Consider the following 21,066-nt stretch of genomic DNA (forward strand, 5'->3'; position numbering starts at 1 on the left):
CTTAAAAGCAGGAGGCCTTCCCGACATCCAGCTAAGGAAGGAAGTACAGATGTTGTTTTGACAGCTTCCGGATTCCATGTCCCCTCCCCAGGAATACCTATTATAAAGCGGTTCCGTATAATCAGTCCCCTACCTCTGACCCTAACTGGCTGAGCTAGGTCAACCAGAATGTCTCCAGGGATTGTGGATCTGCAAGACTCTCCAGGTAGCAGAGCTGTGACATTTGAAACTCTGGCCCCATCTGTAGCCTTGTTTCCCGCTAAGTGGACAAGGCAGGTGCATCTGGTTTTGCGCTAAGCAACACAGGAGGAAACGGAGGGCTGCAGTGCTGTGATCCCAGCTTCCAAGACGCCTGAAGCCCGGCCGCATCTTGCCTTTAACCAGAGCTTGCCTGGCCCTTTGCCCCAAGATCCTTCGTGTAACCGCCCCCCCCCTCTTTTTGTTTAATGGCATCTGTCATTTGCAATCAAGAGTCCCGACAAATACAACCAGACAGCACTGGTGTTGACCGTAGGTTTCAAAGCTACCTCAGCAACTTGTACCAGAATTTACGACATACATTCAAGAGGTGTTTGTTGCTCAAGGCCTTCTTAAGTGCCATGTGCTGTGATAGACACCAGAGATAAATGGTAGGTGACTGTTCCTCATCCAGATCCTGTATATGGAAACAACAGTGAACCCCTCACTTGGCCCCCAGAGGTCAAGAGCTGGAAGTAAGGGCTGCCTGACTTAGGGTGGGGTATCTCCCTCTGGGCCAGTTTGCCCACCTTTAAAACGAAGGAATTGGAGCAGTGGTTTTTGAACTGTAACTAGGGGACTGTAACTAGGAGACTTAAGGGGAGGAGTGGAAGGGCAGGCTTAATGGCCCCTGAACCCTCTTGTACTTGCTCACTTGAGCAAGCCTGTTTTTAGAAATCAGCTTCTGTGTCCAGTTCCTTCTGGTGAAAGAATTCCTTTGCTGAAGGAAAAGTGTGACCAGATGACCTCTCTGGTCCAACCTTCCAGTAGTTCTAGCTTTAAGGTCCTCATTCTACAAGGTCAGCCTTTCTTTCCTTCTCTGCACTTATCATTAGAGACATTCACTAGTAAAAGGTGAACTATCTAAATCTGAAAGAGCCAAAAGGACCAAGAGCTGGGCAACTGGTCCCAAAATAAAGGGTCCCTTCATTGAAAATTGCTAAGAGTTCCAAACAGGTTGTTTAATCCTTTTAAAGCATGAATAGAAAGGCATTAACCCTACCAGAAGGAGGATCCAAAGCTGGCATTTCCCCACTTAGCAATTATTAGTCACGGGCCTAAAAAAACCTATGTTACCGAGGAAAGCAGTGATTTCTGGGGCTTTCCCATTTTCTTTGTTAGACAATAGAGACTATCATTGTTTTATTAACAGGGAACCATGTTTTCATCTAGTGAGGGAAGTCAAGAACTCCAAAACGTGAGACCTGGCTTACTGATTCAGATCTGGGGTGGTGCCCCATAACTACATTTTTTTATTTTACAGGGACCCTGATACTCAGCTGTGTTTAGAAATGGCGGAGCCAGTATTCCGCAGTAATCCAGAATAACACTTATATCCTAGGCTTCTCTGCTCCACTTACAAAAATATTGCCCAGAGTTGTCTGCAAAGTATAGAACTAGGGGGAGTGGGTAAAAGTTGGAAATTTGGTAAATATACCCCTACCCTGCAGGAACTTACCCCGAGTCCCAGGACAGTCCATTTAGAAGCCCCCAGTGTCTCCAACCAGGTCCTGAGCTTCTGAAGGGCAGAAATGAAGACCCGTGCCGAGCTCCAGTACCACAGGACCATGGTAGACTACGTACTCAACCATTAACAACTGTACGTGTACCACACAGGAACTCACAGGGGTGTTTCTGAGCCAGCCCTGTAAGTGGAAAACACCATTATATTTATTTCTAATCCCCATGAAAAGAAACCTCAATCCCCTGCCACGTGATTAAGAGAGACAACAGGGTAGTTTAATTATTATTATTTTATTTTCATATACAAAAAGATAAAACTTGAAATAGCTCTAGATTTTTCCTCCTATTCTGTTGGGGTGTGGCTGCTTCTTCACACAGGGGGAAAAAACTACATTCACATCGGTTTATTTGAGGACCCAGTGCAGAGTTCAAGCAGCAAAACCCCAACTTAGCAGATCTAATTTCAAACTTGACACTCATTTCTAAAATTACCACAGTAAAAAGGAACAAAGATCCACTGCAAATGAATGAACTATGATACAATGTTCTCTCCAAAATGTCTTCATTTTGCAACTGTAATTACATGGATGTCTGCTTTAGGCCATTTTAGATGTGTGCATGTATATAATATATATACGTGTGTATATGCGTGTGTGTTATATATATATATGTGTGTATATATATAAGTCCGCACACTTTTCAAATCCAGACAGGGTAACAGCAACAAGCTTAACTCTGTGTGTGTGTGTGTGTGTGTGTGTGTGTGTGTGTGTGTATTTTAAACATGATACTTTAGTATAACTTTTTGTTAATTCAGTAGTACAAGCTATTTCTGTTCTACAAATTTTTTTATTTTATAGCTACAAGGGTGAAAGTGACCTATTACATTTACATCTCACATATCCTGGTATACAAACAGTACTTACTGAATTTGAGCCAAAAACTAGAAATCTTTATTTTTAGCACTTGAAGAGCTTCCTCACTTCTACAGCCTTAAGTTGTATACTAGTCACATTTCCAGAGTTTGTAATTATTCATTGTTTTAAACTGCAAGAAACAGGTGAATCCAAACTTTTAATTACAATTGTTATATACAAGTTAGATAACACAGCTCAGTAAGACTTTGCTATCCATCCTAAACCCAACACACACATTCTCCACTAAGTTAGACAAGTCCTTAGGATCTTCCTTCTTTTCCTTACAAATAATGTACAAATTTAGAAGTAGCTGGTAAAACTGATACATAAGATGGCAAATGAGAGGTGACATTTTCTGTCGGTTCCAAAACTGGTCCTGCAAATCTTGTATTCTGCTGTGTTCTTTAACTGTGTGTCTGTTACATGCAGAAGCTCTTTTCACAAGAATGGACATCAGACTCAATGTAAGTTAAATTTACAGTACTGTGAAGTTATCAGATTCAAGGACAAATGTGAAAAAATATTAACAGGTGAAAAATTCGGCCCTTTGATGCTACTGTTAAGATCGTGTCAAATTCATAAGCAGATTCTTTTGTACAGTTGAAAAATGGCATTGTGTGGATTTGTGGCATGGAACTGAAATCTAGAAGTATGCTTCTATTCTGCGGTAACCCTCACCCTCAATTCTGAAGTACCACTCAATTTTCTTTGCATTTTTACAGAATTCTAGGGGAAAAAACGGGGGGAAAAAGCTGCTGGCGTTTTAACAATCCCTCCACGCACAGGAGGTCTGAACACTTCCAGGTGGGGTCTCCTAAGCATCTCTGTATGATCACTGGCTCTCAGCCAGCCTTCGACAGGGGCTTGGACACTTCCCAAATCAAAACCCAGATGTTGCCTCATCTCTCCTACTCTCACTTCTGTCATCGCGGGTAACGTTTGAATGAGCGCGTTTTTCCCTTATGGAGAAATTATTTGGCTAAACGTACACTTAGCTCGTGGCAGTGCTCTGAGAAAACCCCACTTGGGCTAAAGTAAAGCACTTGCAGGGACTGAAGTCAACAGTCCGCTGACCAGGGCAGAGACCAAACACTTCAAGGGCTGATCAGAACCCGCTGGGAACACACTGACCTTGGCATCCCACGGTCAGCAGGACAGCCCAGGCAGGCAGCCCACGCTCGTATGGCTGAATTACCACTTTTAATCTTGGTCTGCCATCTATGCCCCAGAGACAAAAATTCAGATGTGGTGACTGCTGGTTAATTAAACTTTTTGAACTGGTAAAAAAGGCTCTTTAAAAATATATATATATATATTTATTTAAAATACATCAAAATGACAAACAGCCATATCCCGCAAGGCCTAATTTCACAGCAACATATGCTACAGACATCTTCCCAGAATGCACCGTGGTGGATGGTGGGTTTTTTAATCCTGCCATTTAAAGGAATGTTCTACATTTGAGTTTTAATGACTGGAAATGTGTTACAAAGAGCTCATCTTTGGAACTAATTTGTGTGCAAGACCAGCCAATTGAATCACTTTGCCTATGCAGACACAAGAATACTGAAAATGGCAGAATTCAAAGAGGAACCCAGGAAGCACCGTTCAGATGACACTCTAGACCCATCCCACCGCAGTGCAGTGAAGAGCTTGCCAGAAGCCCCTCTTTCAGTCCTTGGGAAGAGTTGAACTTTAAAACAAGTAAGTGCCCATACTTGGCAGGGTTCCTGCGTGCGTTATGTTACAAGCCTGCAGTACCGAGAGGACCTAGATGGTGACACTGTTCAACATGAGGTCTGAGGTAACTGGTTCTTACGATACCTGGAGCACAGAACTGCATCCAGAAATTACAGCTGGGAAAAAGGAAAAAGGTGGGGTTTCGGGCTAGAAAAGACAAGTAGAAAAAAGCTTACAGCAGTTGCTTTTGGGGGGAGGCAGGTGACAAAAACAAAGGCACAACAGAATTACATTCCAAGACGCGTGGCTGGAGAACAGAGAAACGGTCTTTCGTGGGGAACAGGGAAAGGAACGATGGGTTAGTAGTTCCTGGAGCGCTACTGGACCTGCTGAAACTAAACTTACTCCGAGTAGAAGAGGGGTAGAGTGTAAAACTTCACTCTGAACCAGACTGAATAAAAACACAGCTGGTTTAAAATGACACGTTAGGGATGCTCCTGACAGAACTGTCCCAATCCGTGTACTTCTGAGCACAGCGGCGTGGGTCTGGGGAGCAGGCCTTCAGCTGAGCCTCAGAAGTGGCAGTGACGATACAAAGATTAGCTTCATTGTTCACCTTCCCTGTATCCCCATCAAAAGCCTCACCCAAATAACCACCCACATTCTACCCCAAAATAAAAAGGCTAACATGAAGACCACCATCCATAACCATGGCAGTCGTGCTGACCTTTGCAGGAAGAGCAGAAGGGCTAAGTGACAGCTAGAAGATGCCCTCTGGTACGGGGCGCTGAGCTTCCTCGGAGGGCTCCTGGCCGTGACTCGCTTGATGAAAGCAGGGGGCTGCCCCAAGCACTCTCACGTCCAGGAGGCCCCGACCAGAGAGGACACAATGTGCCTGGCAGCTCCCCATTTAACTTGATCGCTGCATCCACACAACACCCTCCTTTTCTGAGTAGTTACTAAACTGGAAATTCTGTCTTAAAAACTGGGTAATTTGGTCCTGCATAATTCAGTGTTGTGGATTACTCAAATCCCCAAACTCTCATTTCAAATGTTTATAGCCTGAACCTTATTCGTCCCAACCTGCCCCAATCTGCACTCCCATATAATTTCTGTCCCTCAAAACACCCTCATACGACTACATCCGACGGCAGGAACGCACAAACTAATTTCTAATCCCAGAACCCTTTGTTCAGAAGGTATCTCAGGAGGAAGCACAAATGTAAAACATACCACAGGCTCTCGCCTCCCAATCTGCAGGGAGCTGAGCCAAAGCATCACCGTCCCACACAGCCCCAAGCGGGGTTTTAGCCAAACAAGACCCAGCGACGGCCTCCCATCTGCCAGTGTATCATGAGAGTCCATACAAGCACTAGGTAAAAGCCCCGCACCACCCACACTCCAGTGTATATTTATCCTGAAAGGTAAAGCTCATTACTCTGATTACAAAACCATTCGCATCAAACTCACTAGACTTTATAAAAATAATCTGTGGTATAAAACAATCTCCACACTGTGCAGAAGAATCTGTCAGGTGATATAACTAAATATATATGTAGAGCTATAGATTTCTTAAAGTAAAATTTCAAGTGTCATATCTCTATCATATAACCTATTCTTTTATTTACAACGCTACCTAACAACATTCCGATGCAAATGTGATTGGGAGAAACAGAGAATGATCCCATGCCCAACCAACAGCAGAAGTTCCCAGAACTCGAGACAGAACTCATCCATCTGTAAAAACAAAAACAAAAACAAAAACACGCACACAAAAACCAAAAAACCAAACACAAACCCATCCTCACCTGCCTAAAAAGCATTAGCTAATAATGGGTCATGTTTCTCCTAACTGTGAGCTCAAAAATGTAAACTTTGCAAATAAATGTAACACTTTCCCACAGATGTCCAGAAGGGCCCACGTCTGGATAATCCGCTGCACACACACACGTGCCCAAGCATATGCTTCTCTAGGGTCCTGTGGTTGGCATGCAGTGGTTCTCAGAATTGCGTAGGCCCCAGACAGTCCACAGACACTCCCGGAGAGGAAGGGCAGCACAGGGCCCTTCACCACGCACTGGCATTTAGAGACTATGCACTTTAATTCGTGAGGAAAAAACACTTGTATTTATCTCTGCAAGCTGCCACAGGAGCAAATAAAGTATCACCGGTTTTGGCACTACAGGGATTCGTGGAGGACCACAGTCAAAGGTCCTGCTTCATTCACACCTGGAAGATACAGTCACAAAAATGTAAAAGCTTGGCAAAATTTAAACAGTGGTAGATCCTTTAAATTCAAAATCTTGTCCAAACCAAAGTTTACAATGGACCCAAAATGAGTATAAAATAGGAAGATTCAAAATATCCCTCTAGATAATTTGGAATTTTATTTGCTGAGTTTATGGGTCTCTTGGACCCACTGTTTTCAAAAGGAAGCTGAGTCAACTGAATTAATTTCCAGGCGGGGGCGGGGGGGGGGGGTGCATCTTAAACTTCAGTTTCTTTTTGCTACAAAACTAAATCATTATCTTAAAAAACTATTCCAAGCCTTCTAAAGGTTTGGGATACATTCATAGGTGGATTGCTGGTTACAAATCAACTGTCAGGAATCTTACTGAAACAACCATGCATATAACCCTGAATTTATTATATCTAGACTGAGAAGATAAATAGTTCATCAGCTGCATTACTGGGCCCGTCTCTTGACCTAAAACATCACTGTTGATAAACACTTAAACTCGTCATTACTAGGCTGAACACGGATTAGCTACTGTTTTATTAGTTCAGCTTTTACAAACAGCCATTAACCAAGGAATTCATGGCACCCAAATGAGAAGAAAAAACCACTTTGCCCTCTTTCCTTTCTCGATGCTCACCCTGGATGGGGGATGGGGTGGGGGTGTCGACGAGTAAGTTGACTGTGCTTCTTGGAAAGATGTGGTCTAGGAGGCCCTTGAAATGTGAACTGGGTCTGGCCAGCTTTCCAAAGATGAGCCATTAAGAACCCAGCAGGCTACTGAAATAGTTGAGACTGAGGATCAAACGAAGTTAACTCCCGGGAAATGGTTTCCAATTCAGATACTCATCTAGTGAGCCAAGTTCTGAGGAATAACACTTGGCCGTTCGACTTCTAGTACCCATTCTAAAACCTTATATAACTTAACACATGCTTACTGTATTGCTAAAACCACCAAATCCTTATATTACCAATGTGCTGAGAACTTTACACTGCATCCTAAGAAAGGCAGAATTCCATTTGCGAGAGGGCCACCCGGTCCTCCTGTTCCAGATGGCACAGCCGCCTCCCTACCCTCATGGCTCAGGGCACAGGGACCACGTGACAGGCTTTCTGAGCTGTACACACAGCAAGTATGCACACGCACACGCACACACGCACACACGCACAGAGCTGGGCTTCCCACCAAAGAAACCCCACACACACAGCCCAAGCGCTCAGTGCAGAGTGTAGGGATAGCAAGGAGCAAGAACATGGCAACTGGAGAGAAAGGTAACCTCGCAGAACTGCAGGAGCACCTGCTTTGCCTTCTAAAACATGACATGACGAGCTTGACAAAAGAATGGCCTGGCCCCTAGGGGCAGTGGAGGGAACTAGCTCAGTGGCCTGGAGAGGACAGATCCTTCACTGGGCTGAGAATACATCAGCAGGAGGCTCAAGCCACCTGAAGATGTTCTGAGCTGAACAAGACCTCTATTGTCCTACACACATGCCCAAGTCTAGACAGGAGGAATTCTGGGTCAGACACAGCCAGCACACGCGGGGATCCCCTCCCCAGGCAGCCCTGATCGCTCCAGGCACTACACCTACAGAACCAATGGGACAAGAAAGCCATGCTAAACAACGAAGGCCGGAGATGCTCACCACTTGCCTTGACAGCCCGCCTCCCTTCCTCCCGAGAAGGCTCCACCTACAGCCCTCACAGAGTAGCTCCCTCGAAGGACCCCTGTGAGGGACCAATGGTCCCAGGAGAAAACCTGGATGATGCTAGTCCCTAAGGACTGTGTCCAGGGCCTCTCCTGGCCCATCATTAAGAGTTCTTTGCAGGACACTGTGACACAGTGGCTTCTGTCCCCACCACCCCCCCCCCCCTTGCTTCCTCCTCCTCTTGCTCATTCCCGTATTTCTCTGGCTCAGGATGTCTTCCCAGTGATCGTGTGTGCTTTCGAATCATCCACTCTCCCCCAAAGAGCAGCCTACAGCCAGGAGCCTGTGTGGATGGAAGAACACTAGAAAGGAAGGAGCAAGGATCTTCGGCCACTTCTCTCCCCTGACTGGGCCGCCCTCCCACCCTAGATGGGGCAGCCTCTCCCACAGACAGGGAAAATGATGCCGGCCTCCATTCCCACCAGTCTCCACAAGAGCTCGGGGGGTGAGGGGGAGTGGTTCTCTGAGCTCCCCAGAAGTGGACGTTGCGTGACATCTTTGTGGAAAAGAGCACAGGCAGAGGCCCTGCAACCCGATAAACACAAACCAGAGCTCTAAGTGGTTCGCTCCCCAGAGGATACATGACAGCAGACACTTTATCTGAGGCAAAAGCCCCACCCAGGCTCCGAGGGGCGTGCCCCGGAAAAAGATCTGTTTTCTTTTTCTGCCACTGGCAGCAGTCAGGGATGCTGCCTGATGGGTACGTCTTACGACGCAGCATGAGGGAAAGGCAGCCTGAAGCCCAAAGAACTGGTCCCCCGAGACCCCCCGCACCACACAGGAACCATCTCGACACTTCACTCTGGTGCCAGGACCCCAAAGCCACCAGAGCAGCGGAGCCCAGGGTCAGCAAAGAGGGAGCCCACCCAGAGAAAAGGCCTGTAGGCCACCAGGAAGGCCTGCCCTGTCTGTACTGCGTCCTGACCAGCAGCTCCCACGCCTGGGCCACGGCCCAACCCTTCACGGCCAGGCCCAAACTGGTTCTCACAAGGATCAAGCCGGTACACGAAAGAAAACTCACCCACACAAAATCTGAAAACAAATGGAGAGGCAGGGGTTTCGTGTCCCACACTGGCTAGAATGAGGGAATCAGCTACATACGTTAGCGGTTTGTTGGTTTCGGAGGGTGAAAAGCAGATGCCGGAAAAGTAGAGACGCACTGCCTGAGGTGAAAGCTAAAGAAATTAGATATGGCACTTTTCAATAAATATTTTAAAGCTTTTTAAAGAAATAAGTGGAAAAGAAAAGCAACTGCTGTAAGGCCGGTTTTGCTGTTAAAAATTATTCCGAGGGAAGAAAAATACCACAGCACAAAATAGTTTTTAAAGAAAAAAAAGAAAGAAAAAGAAAATAAGAAAAAGAAAAAAAAAAAAAAAGACAACACAGCTTACCAAAAAAAAAAAAAAAACAAAAAAACAAAAACCCAACAGCAACGACGACGACAAAAGACCCGTCCCTGTAACCACCTTGGCCAGCTCACAGCCTGGCCCATGAAGCAAAAACAGAGCTCTGGGAGGGCCACAAAGTCACCTCCCACAGCACCCTGTGCCCAAACACGCAGAGCAAAGGACACGGCCAAGCGGCAGGCCCCAGAGGCACACGGCGTGCGGAGTGGGGAGCGTGTGCTCTCAGACCGCGACCCCAGGCCGCAGCGAGGCCTCCCCACTCTGGACACGCTGCTCCGTCACAGGCTGCCCCGAGTCGCCGCGGTGCTGCCCGCCCCCTCCGCTATCACTGCCGCCCGGGGAAAATTACCTCAAGCGGGTCTAAGGGCCACGGTCTGACCGAGTGAAAGTGGGGTTACCTGTCATTCTGAACACTGACCAATCGGGTCGAGGGAAAGATGTGAACCTCCAGGTAAGTCAAGAGGAGGCACCCCTCTCCCATTCTCACCCCGGTCAACCTCTCCCCAAAACCTCACCAACTCGCCTACCCTCAGGATGAAAAAGATCCAGTTTTTAAATAAAAGTCTCAAGAAACCAGAGGGAAAAGCCTTCACAAACAAGAGTGACGAATGCCCACACGGCCCAGACGGCCAACCGACAGTTGATGACAATTATTTACAAGAGGGCGTTATCAAACAAAAATGCTGGCACTCCCTAGAAGACTCAAACTTTTTTTCTTTTTCTCTATTTCTTCCAAACTTCCTTGTCATAAAAGCCAACTTACGTTAAAATATACTTACTACGAGACAACACAACTAATAAAATATATAATAAAACTTACACAAGTAGAAAATTCTGAGGTATTTCTGGTTTGAGGTGGTCTGTGGTCGTGAAGTTTTCATTCTTTTTACTTTTCAAAATTTAAACCTCGGAAGCCACATAGCAAAGCATGTGTGTATATGCGGACGTGTGTTTCGTTTTTAAAAAAATTTGCATGTTTCATAAATTAAAAAAATTCAAATGTTGAAACAGCAGCATTAGGAACATTCACTGACTAGAGCAAGGTTATGGCATACTAGAGAAACGGTTCTTAGAATATGCACCTCTTCGAGGGGTCTGGAGAAAGCCGTGCGCACGAGCCACGTAAAGGGACAGCAGTGTCACCACACAGGGCAGAGCCAGCGCCGCAGGACTCTCAGGTGGCAGCCCCACCCGGGGAATCTTCTTGCCCTGGCTGTGCGGGGCGCCCCGTGGGCATCTCCCTGAACTGTTCCGGGAGGAAGCCACGTGTTTTAACTTCTTCCTCCATCACACGTATTTACAGCATCGTCTTAAGAAGAACGTAGTCACCGAAGCATGAGGATTTCTACCCTCACCTAACCTTAAAATCAGGGCAGAGAAAATGTTTTGTCCAGCGCCCAAGCCCGAGGCAGGGGGAGACACCGGGTCAGAGCCGCACCCGCTCTCAGGCTTTCTCCAGACCCCGCTCCGGCCGTGAGCGCGCGGCCTCCACACGGTCCTTCCCCTCGATTCCTGGTTACCTGAGAAGCAGCCTCCTAGCAAAGGATGTTGCTCCGCTGTGCCCGAGTCCAGTGTCGCTCTGCTCCAAACCCCATCCCCAGCCCTGCCCTCCCCTTCCGACTCCGGTCCAAACCATCCGCGTCCTCAGCCCAGCTCCGCCTCGGTCAGGGCAACACCCGTTAATCCGTGAAAGACACGTCTGCTGTTTCTTAAACTCGCTGTCTAAAAAGGGAGAGAAACAATAAAAGGGAGCGGAGAAGGGGGCGAGGGCAGGGGGAGAGCCCTCCTCGGAGGAAGGTGTGTTCTTATGTAACAGTCTTCAAAGGTTCCTCCAGGTAGAGTTTGCAGCATTAAGTTTCCTAAGACAGGAGATGGGTTTCTTTGTGTCACAGATTCTGAGACAACAGACAAAGAGAAAGCGGGAGAAATGAACCCCAAGGGACAGGAGGTGGCGGAGGCTCTTCAGCATGGCGCTGGCTCTGCATTCACAGCTCAGCACCTCAACGCCTGCTGACGTGCCCGCTGTTTGCGATACAGTAGAGCAATGTGCTGGTAAAAACTGATCCAATCCCAAAAATAATATTAATAATAATAATTATAATAATTATAATAATAATAAAAAGTCAAGGTAAAATAGCAGCTGCATTTTATGTGTTTGTTGGTGTCACGGGTTTTCCAAAACAAAACACAACTTGTTTTTCCTTTCCTCTTCAGATCCACTCGTGTCCTGGGCTTAGATGCTCGACTCCTTAGGGGGCAGGTCCACGTTGGTGACGGAGGTCACCAGGGAGACAAGACAGTCCGAGGTAGTGCCGTTGACCGACCTCCGGATCAGGGACACGCGCTCCTCCACGCAGCCCGCAGACAGGCGAGCCTCCGCGTCGTGGTCCCAGCACTCCTCGATGGTTACACAGAGCTGGGCCAGGCCCTGCACGTCGGCAGGGAGAGGGAGAGGACAGCCTTGTTACTGACGGCGCCCCTCAGTGAAGACAAGCACGGGGACGGGCAAACTTGAGATGTGACCGAGGGTCAGGCAGAGCCCCCTGGTCCCAGCCCCAGCAGCAGGTCGACTAGCAGAGGCCCGGGGGAGACCGCAGGAATCAGGACGCCTTCCCACCCAGCAGCCGCCATCCTGACCCTACTGGCCTCCCTCCACAGCCTCAACATAGGAAGGGACGGCGGGGGGTGGGGGGCGGAACCCAGGCCCCTCTTGGGACAGACACAGCTGCCTGCCTTAGGGCAGTGATATTCAAACAAAATCCATGTGAATCCCAAATCATGTAAGGACCCACAGTGCAGCCTCAGTCACAGTGGGGACCACAGGAGGGCTTCATCCCGCCCAACTTCCTACAACCCCTGGACCCCTCCTGAGAGTCCGGGGCATGTAGCGTGACACCCTATGCTGGCTCACACTGAGTGGCGCCAGGAAAGGCAAATGCCCGCATCCAGGGACTCTGGCCTACCCAGCACCAGGCCACCCCGAAACCTCTCTGGGCCTCGGGCTCCTCATCAGGGAACTGGACCGGCCACCCCAGCATGTCTGCCCTGGGAGACTGAGGCAGAAGGCATGGGCTCTGGCCCAGCCTACATCTCCCCATGTCTCAGTTTTCTCCGTCTCTAGCCCCCGGTTCCAGGAGGCGGCACTGCAGCTGAACTTGGCCTCAACAGCCTGACCCCTGATGGTATGTAGGGTAGGGTGCTAGCCTCCAATGGCCTCGAGGCTATCCTGTTTCTAAATTAACCCTGAGGTGAGCAGAGGGAGGGGCTCAAAGGAGCTGAAGGCAAACATCCTTCCAAGAGGGAAATGGCTTACATTGCTGGGGTCTTTTGTACAGTATCCCCAGACTGGAGGAGCCAAGACTCACGGCTCAGCCCGTGCCCAGAAAATAATGAAGGCAGAGAACAGAGAATATTTAATTAGAGCTAGTCCATATTAAGCATTTACGCGACAAGTATCCTGCCAAGCCATTTACGGTAACCAGTTAAATCTACTACTACCCTAAGGAGGCAAAGCTCAGAGGAATAAAGCAATAAATAAATAAATAAATAAATAAATAAATAAATAAATAAAATAATAAGTAATAAATAAATAATAATACATAATAAATAAGTAATAAATAACAAAGAAAGAAAAAAAGCTGCCAGAAGTCACCCAGCTACTGATTGGCAGATCCAGGATTCAAACCCACACCGTGTCAGGGCGAGGGCCAGTCGGCTCCCCTGCACAAATGGTCCACATGGGGGCGCCCTGATGGACCGGTCAGGCCCCCTTACTCTGGGCCCAAACCCAGAGCCACCTCCCCGGCCAGTACGAAACCTCCCCAGATACTTTCCCGTGGAAGGGAGGCAGGGCACTAAGTGGCCTCTGACCAGACAGGGGAGGAGAGGACCGTCCGGCTGCCTGTGAGGCATCCTCTCTCTCTATCCCATGCTCCCTCGACCTTGGGTTCCTGTCACATATGGAGGGGCTCCCCTCTCTGTGCCCCTGCAGAGTCACCTGCCACCCAGGCCCCTCACCGGGTGCTTCAGCCAGTGATCCTTAATGGCGGGCCGCATCTTCTTGTGCACGACCACCTCCTGCAGCTCCTCCAGTGATGGGTGCTGGCCGATCTCTTCCTCAAAGGGCAGCATGTACTCGTCCACGGGTCCTGGGGGGGCGAGAGAGAGCCCAGCAGGGTCACCCCAAGGACTCGCTGCTCCCGGTCCCACGCCCTGCATGCCCGGGGCTCCCGTCCCACTCACCGTCCGCGGCCTTGCAGCGCGACACAAGCTCCCACAGCACCAGCCCCATGGCATACATGTCGATGCGCAGGAAGGCATCTCTCTGGAAGTTGATGGCTCCCTCAAGCACCTCAGGGGCCATGTAACGCCGCGTGCCCACCTAGAGGAGGACAGGAGAGGGTGCCAATGGCCACACACAAACGTACTCACAGCTGGACACGAGAGCTACCTCCTGAGTGCACCAGACGGGGCCAGGATGGCAGCATTCAGACCATACCACGAGGGAGGACAATCCGTGATTTGCCACATTCACGGGGAGGTCACAAGAAGTCATGGCGTCTATTATACCCCAGGAATAACTTAAAAATATCACACTCGAGACAACAATAATCTAATTTGGAACTGCTGCCTCTTTACTCCGCCAGCACAAGGGGCTGCTTAGACGGTGTCTGCTTTACTGAGATTAAGATCAAAAACCAAGAGGGTAAAGATTACTTAAAGATATTTACCGCAGTTGTTTTAGGATGATTTCCTCAGGCTTAACTGTTAGCTACTTTTTCTAGGTTTCTGGATTCTTAGTATAGTTCCTTCTACTTTATACTGCTTAGTAATTCCGCTGAAAGAGACAGAGACCAAGGCTACAAGGCTGAGAGCTGACCCCAATGGAGCAGCTGTGTTTGACAAACCAGCCTCCGAGGCGAGGCCGCCCTCCAGGCCTTGCTTTCCCCACTGGTAAAACGAGCGTTGTTCCTGGAGTTCTCGGACAGCTCTGAGCTCAGTGCCCTTGCCCCTGTGTCTTGCCAGCTGGGCACGAGAAGGGCAGGGTCCGCTCCTGTGCCAGCCCCCATCCTGCACCCCCCTGAGGCTTATTACCTGCCCATGAGTGTCCCCCGGCGGTTTCCCTGGCTCAAACCGAACAGCCAGACCAAAGTCAGCCAGCACGGCTGTGAGGTCGCTCTTGAGCAATACATTCTTGCTTTTAAAGTCCCTGTGGAGACAAGTAGACCGAGATGAAGGTGAACACCGTGGTCCAAGCTACCCTGACCCTGGATCCCCACCGTGACCCCCGAGATACTGGAGGCTATGCTCTAGAGCCCCCACACCAGGGCACCCCACCCTGTTTGGGGGTCAGGGTCTGCACCAGGTGGAGTTTTATGAAGCCGCACAGGCGGGCAGCTCTAGGACATCCTCCCACCCTTCACCCCCCTCAGCGTGAGCATCTCTAACCGCACTACTGCCACACCTGTCAAAGCAACACCTACCACAACGGCTGGGCAGACCCCATTCCAGTCCCCACGGAATCAAAAGCTGGCCCTTACGTTCTCAGAGTGGCTGAGGTCAGGCATACCGGCCCGGGATTAAGTCTTCTGGGAAAAATGTACGTTATGCAGGATGTGAGTGACGAGGTTAATGAACTTGCCCGGGTTTCTGTGCAGGCCCCTGAAGGGCTCAGGCCCGCCACCAGGCCGTGAAGGGCAGGGTGCTGGCATGTGAGTTCAGCGCCACCTCTCACTAGCAGAGACACTTCCGGTCCTCGGTCTCCCCTGTACCTGTCTCAGTCTTGCTGTGACGATTAAACTCAGGGAGTGGGAGATACACATACTTAGGTCCACCCCGGCACACTTACGGGGTACTATCGTTAGGTTGAACCATACGGGAGAGTCAATATTCAACCATTTTTGACCTACAAAAATTGCAGTTTCATACTGTCAAGCTTAAATGTCATTGATGTTATTACCACAAGGGACCCTTGAGCTTGGATTCCCGGACTCCAAGGCTCATTCCCGTCCCTTGTAGGTCTGATGACAAAATACCCAATTTCCCTGCGCTACTGTTGTTTCCTCTGTACAATGGGGCTGGGAAAACAACACCTATCTCACAGACGACAAGTGGCTCACGGACACTCTCCTCAGGTAACGAGACCGACGTGGCCTGGTATTTGGAACAGTGCCTGCGTTTAGCGAGGACTACGATGACGAGTCAACACGGTGGTGTCAAGGTGTAGCCCCAGGACCCCAAAGAGTCCCTGCCACTGTTTCCGGGGAACCGCAAGATCAAAATGTTTCGCATTCATAACCCATCGTTTGTCTTCTTGTGAGGTCATTCTCTCAGGAGAAGAGTTTTCCAGAGGCTGCATACCTGTGATGTCATCACCGACACTTAATGGAATGTGTGTGCTCCGCTACAGCAAATACCAATACCCATAACCCACATATACACACGTTCTTCTTTGGAACGTAAAGAGGGGCACCTGGGTGGCTCAGTCGGTTGGGCACCCGACTCTTGCTTTCAGCTCAGGTCATAAGCTCACAGTTCGTGGGTTCAAGCCCCACGTCAGGCTCTGTGCTGAAAGCACAGAGCCTGCTTGGGGATTTCTCTCTCCCTCTCTCTCTGCCCCTCCCCAGCTTACTGTCTGTCTCTCTCTCTTTCTCTCCCTCAAAAAAAATAAACACACACACACACACACACACACACACACACAGAGTTTTTTTGTTTTTTTTTTTAAGAATATAAAGAGATCCGGGGTGCCTGGGTGGCTCAGTCGGTTAAGCGGCCGACTTCGGCTCAGGTCATGATCTCGCGGTCCGTGAGTTCGAGCCCCGCGTCGGGCTCTGTGCTGACAGCTCAGAGCCTGGAGCCTGTTTCAGATTCTGTGTCTCCCTCTCTCTGACCCTCCCCTGTTCATGCTCTGTGTCTCTCTGTCTCAAAAATAAATAAAACGTTAAAAAAAATTAAAAAAAAAAAAAAAGAATATAAAGAGATCCTAGGGCTGCCTGGGTGGCTCAGGCGGTTAAGTATCTGACTCTTGATTTCAGCTCAGGTCATGATCTCACAGGTCATGAGATCGAGCCCCATGTCAGGCTCTGCACTAATAGTGAGAAGCTTGCTTGGGATTCCTTCCCTCTGTTTCTCTCTCTCTCTCTCTCTCTCTCTGCTACTCTCCTGCTTGCACTCTCTCAAGAGAAATAAATCAACATTTAAAAAAGAAACAAAAGAAAAAGAAGGACATAAAGATATCCTAACCAAAAAGTCTGAGAACTGCTGAACCAACCCTCCAACCAAAGTAACGGAGTCAGCATTCCCTCATGTGGCCACCAGAGGGCAAGAGAAAACCACCCTCAAGGCCACGCCAGGCCCAGGACACGGGTGGAAGGCAGGGGAAGGGGCAAGTGGGCCCATCACAGAGCAGCTAAGCACCTTTATGAAACTGAGACTCCCCGCCCCGACCCCAGGCCCTGCTTTCACCCTCCAGCCCTCTCTGCAGCTCCAGACCAAGCACAGGAAAGGCAACTGCTGACCCAGGTACCTGTGGGCAATAGACGGCTTGTGGCCCTCGCCACGGCACCAGGGCACATCCTCGTGAAGGTATGAGAGGCCTCTTGACATGGTCTCTGCCACGTGACACAGTTCGTTCCACGTGATGATGTTCCCCTTGAGGTAATCCGTGAGGGAGCCCTAGAGGAGACAGCACAGAACTGGGGCACAGGTTCTGGGTACAGAACAGGACCCGACCCGGCCCGGCCCAGCCCAGCCCTGGGAGGAGGGTCTCGGTGGACCAGCGGCAGCAGGCTGCTCTCCTTGGGAGGCTGGGACTGACACGGAAGGTGTGTGAGGCCAAGAGGAGTTGGGGGGGGGGTGGGGGCGGGAGGGGTGTCGGCGGCTGTTAATCATGAAGGCGCTATGCTTCTTCGTAAGAATTCATCCCAGAGTTAGGGGTTCTTATGTCTGCACTTACGAAGGGTCACCTTACGGCGGAAGGCCACCTCATCTCGGGAGCCCCCGTCCGCAGGCAAGACTCACCTTGTCATGGAAAGCTGTGATGAGCCACAGCTCCACCTCAAGGCTGGAGCCTCGCTTCTCAGCGGCGATGAACTGCAGCAGGTTCTCATGCTTCATGCCGGGTGTGCTGAAGATCTCCCGTTCGCTCTGCCATGACTGCTTGTCCTAAGGCAGGGACGCGGCTGAACTCCACTGCGGCCACACCACCCTGCGGCAGAACTGCCACCCCCACGCCATCCGCGTACCCACCCACCCTCCCGCCCTCCCAGCCTCGGCTCCGTAAAGGAGGCGGGCAGAAGACCAGGACCGAGCTGGGCCCCAGAGCACCGGCCAACAGTGATCCCTGAGATCGCTCGGGGCTAGCACCTCATTTACAAACACGGCCACCGAAGCCCAGGGAGGGGAGCGAGTGGCCCAGCGTCACCCACCACACGAGATGCAGAGCCAGGCCTCACTTTGCTAAGTGTCCTGGGCAACTGCTGGGGTGGCCTGGTGTCCAACGCCTCTAAGCAGAACCTGATGTCAAGAACAAACCCCTGCAAACCAGGACGGATCGAGGTTTTGCAAAGCTCTACCCTGACCCCGCGAGAACATTTCAATGGGGCCCACCTGTCTCTCGTCCCACCTGCACGGGCCCGGACTGCCCTGGGGCGGGGTAGCTCAAGCCACAGCAGTGGATGATTTGGGAGTCCCTCAAACACTCACCTGGAGCGGGAAGATCTTGACAGCCACAAAGTCATTCATGAGCTGTGCCTTCCAGACACAACCAAAGCGCCCCCGGGCCTTGATCTCCAGCAGCTGCAGTGGCTTCAGGCCCACCAGAGGGGATGGAGGTGGAGGCCCAGGGTCCTGGGGGAGATCGAGGATTTAACAGGGTCTGGCCTGCCACCCCACCTCTACCCCTGCCCTGCCCTGCGCCAGCCCCGTCTCACCTCGTGGATGTCCACGTGGCCGTAGGGGGGCTTGCGATGCCGGTACATCCAGAAGGCCAGCAAGACGATGAGGGAGAGGCCCCCAATGGGCAGCAGCGAGTAGGCCAGCACCGTGAGCAGGGTGGGGGCTGTCGGGGGTGGCTCGTACGTGACTGGGGGACACACGGAGCCCTGTGTCACACAGCCCGCCCACCCACACGCCTCGGGGGCCAGACCAGAGAGCCCCGCGGTCACTCCCCCACCGAACTCGGGAGCTGAGACGAGAGCTCCAGGGCCAAGGAGAGGCCCCAGCCTGCCCTCCCGCGGCCCTCACCTTCTGGGCCCCCAGCCTCTGGCAAGTGGGTGAAGCGCTCGTTGCAGAAGTTGCCTTCACAGCAGCAGAAGTACACCTGGGGGTTCTCCTCGGTGGCCACACACTCCTGCCTGGAGGCACACAGTTTCCCAGATACCCCTCAGAGGAGGGACACGCAGCTCACCGGGGCCCACGCAGCCGACCCCTCCCCACAGACAGAAAAGCTCACGGAGAACCGTCAGGGGACAGCGTGAACCCACCTGCCCTAAAGTGGGACCCAAAGTCGAGCAGGAATAGCCAAGGGGCCACAGCGAAGAGCCCTCCTTCAGACTGAGGCAGGCAAAACAGCCGCGGGAAAGCGAGGACCCAGGCGGCATCCCTACTTGCCCACGCTCTCCGGAGGGGCCCTTGTCTCCCCCTACCCTTAAATGCCAGGCTTGCTTTCACAGACGTCCCGAGGCCCAGTGAGCACTGCAGCAACAGGAGGGCCCCGGCGGGACTGGGGGGCGGGGGGCGGGGGGTAGGGGAGGCCGGGCTCCAGCGCACCTGTCATAGCAGTTGAAGTCGTCCAGCCAGCAGCCCTTCTTGACGAGCTCGATGGTGCCTGAGCTGTTGCGCCAGGAGGCGTAGCAGTGCAGCCGCTTGTCCTGCTCGCCCTCGCAGCGCTCCAGGCCGCTCTGGTTGGTGCGCTCCAGCTCCCAGTTGGCGTTGTAGTAAATGCACTCCCGGGTCTCGGCCTCCCCACGCCCGGAACCTGTGCCCCGAAGGCGAGAGGTGAGAGAACGGCCGCGCGGTCCGCACGCCCCTGCACCGGTCCTGGGTCCCGGGCCACCCGGAGGGAGGCTGGGTGGTTGGGTGGTGAGCGGGTGTCAGCCGGATGCCCCCCCCCCCCCCCCACACACACACACGCACACACCATCCAGACTGAACGGAAAGTAAGCACCCTCCAGTCCGGTGTCCCTCCTGCACCCAGCAACAACAGCTGGTGCTCAACAGGGCAGGAGAAGCTCCTAAGAATGAGGCCGGCGTGCTCAGGGTAAGGCTCCCAGAGTCACCACAAGCAGAGGAAGGGCTGGCTCCCCGCTGGGCTTGGCCCCCGAAGACCCCTGTGAGCACCCCCAGCATTCCATGCCCTCTTCCACCCCTGGCATGAGTGCCAGCCGGGTGGCCAGGCACGTCCACCCCCAACTGCCCCTTCAAATACTTCTTTCCTTCAAACATGGCCTCAAACATTCACCCAATCTACCTTTCTCACCATCCCTCCCCCAAGCAAGCCATTCCAGTCCTCAAATCTGCCCCACTGCCCCCAGGCCCTGTAATGGGAAGGAGGAAGGAGGAAGGAGGAAGGAGGAAGGAGGAAGGAGGAAGGAGGAAGGAGGAAGGAGGAAGGAGGAAGGAGGAAGGAGGAAGGAGGAAGGAGGAAGGAGGAAAGGGATTATGGCCCCTAGACCTGACACCTGAGCTGAAGAGCTCTCCAGAACTCCGTTTGGGAGTGCCTTTACGGGGCACCCATGATCAACCTCACTGTCAAAAACCACACAGACGTCCAAGAGGAAACCAGCACCAAGCATCCGCTAACCTCTCCACTCTTCTTGGGCTTACTGTGGGCCAGGGACCCGATGATGCCACCCCTAACTGGTATTCCCACCCCAGGAAGGAGGAAGGAAGGGTCAGAGTCACCCCCATGGAAGGACAGTCAGCCAGCCCACCAGCAGCCAGGAGCCCTTTTCACCATCAGCCTGAAAGGCTGGCTGGAAGGGCCAAGGAGAGAAGACCCCACCCCAACCCCAACCCCGGCTGAAGAGCTAAGTGCCCAGAGCCCAAAAGCCCGAAGCCTCCCTCACACCCCTATACTGGCCATGGTGAGCAAATAGTGCACCCAGGGAGGACAATGACTGGCTGTCAGGCAGTAAGGGACCCCCCCCCCCCCCGCCCACCGCAGGAGTGGTCATTCTCTAGTCACCCCGCCCCTTCTGCATCTCTCTGCAATGACAAGAGTCTCCTTCTAGAGGCCAGGGGCAAGCAGCAAATCGCGAAGCTCCAGGTAGGAGGACCCAAGGGCTCGGAATGTCATCCTATCAGAAAGCCAATGTCTAGCCATGGCTCTGGGCACCCAAGGACACTTAGCCTTTTTATTTTTATTTTTAATTTATGTTTTTTGTTTTGTTTTATATGTATATTTATTTCGAGAGAG

General features: G+C 51.3%; 1 protein-coding gene across 3 annotated transcripts in view; it reads right to left on the reverse strand.

The window, feature by feature from the left end:
- Positions 1-1,973: 1,973 nt before the first annotated feature.
- ACVR2B (activin A receptor type 2B) overlaps positions 1,974-21,066 on the reverse strand; it is a 40,239-nt gene continuing 21,146 nt past the window's right edge. For 2 of the 3 annotated variants that reach the window (XM_019418727.2, XM_019418725.2), the window contains exons 2-11: positions 19,419-19,626; positions 18,894-19,003; positions 18,581-18,732; positions 18,354-18,497; positions 17,670-17,813; positions 17,176-17,324; positions 14,742-14,856; positions 13,890-14,028; positions 13,665-13,795; positions 1,974-12,075 (exon numbers count right to left, since the gene is read on the reverse strand). In XM_019418727.2, coding sequence (XP_019274272.1) covers positions 11,881-12,075; positions 13,665-13,795; positions 13,890-14,028; positions 14,742-14,856; positions 17,176-17,324; positions 17,670-17,813; positions 18,354-18,497; positions 18,581-18,732; positions 18,894-19,003; positions 19,419-19,626 — 1,487 coding nt within the window. In that variant the 3' untranslated portion in view covers positions 1,974-11,880. The remainder of the gene's footprint in view (positions 12,076-13,664; positions 13,796-13,889; positions 14,029-14,741; positions 14,857-17,175; positions 17,325-17,669; positions 17,814-18,353; positions 18,498-18,580; positions 18,733-18,893; positions 19,004-19,418; positions 19,627-21,066) is intronic. The other variant, XM_019418726.2, reaches the window with a different exon arrangement.

Source organism: Panthera pardus, unplaced genomic scaffold, assembly GCF_024362965.1.
Source record: "Panthera pardus isolate Hobbes unplaced genomic scaffold, ASM2436296v1 HiC_scaffold_16, whole genome shotgun sequence".
Lineage (NCBI taxonomy): Eukaryota > Metazoa > Chordata > Mammalia > Carnivora > Felidae > Panthera > Panthera pardus.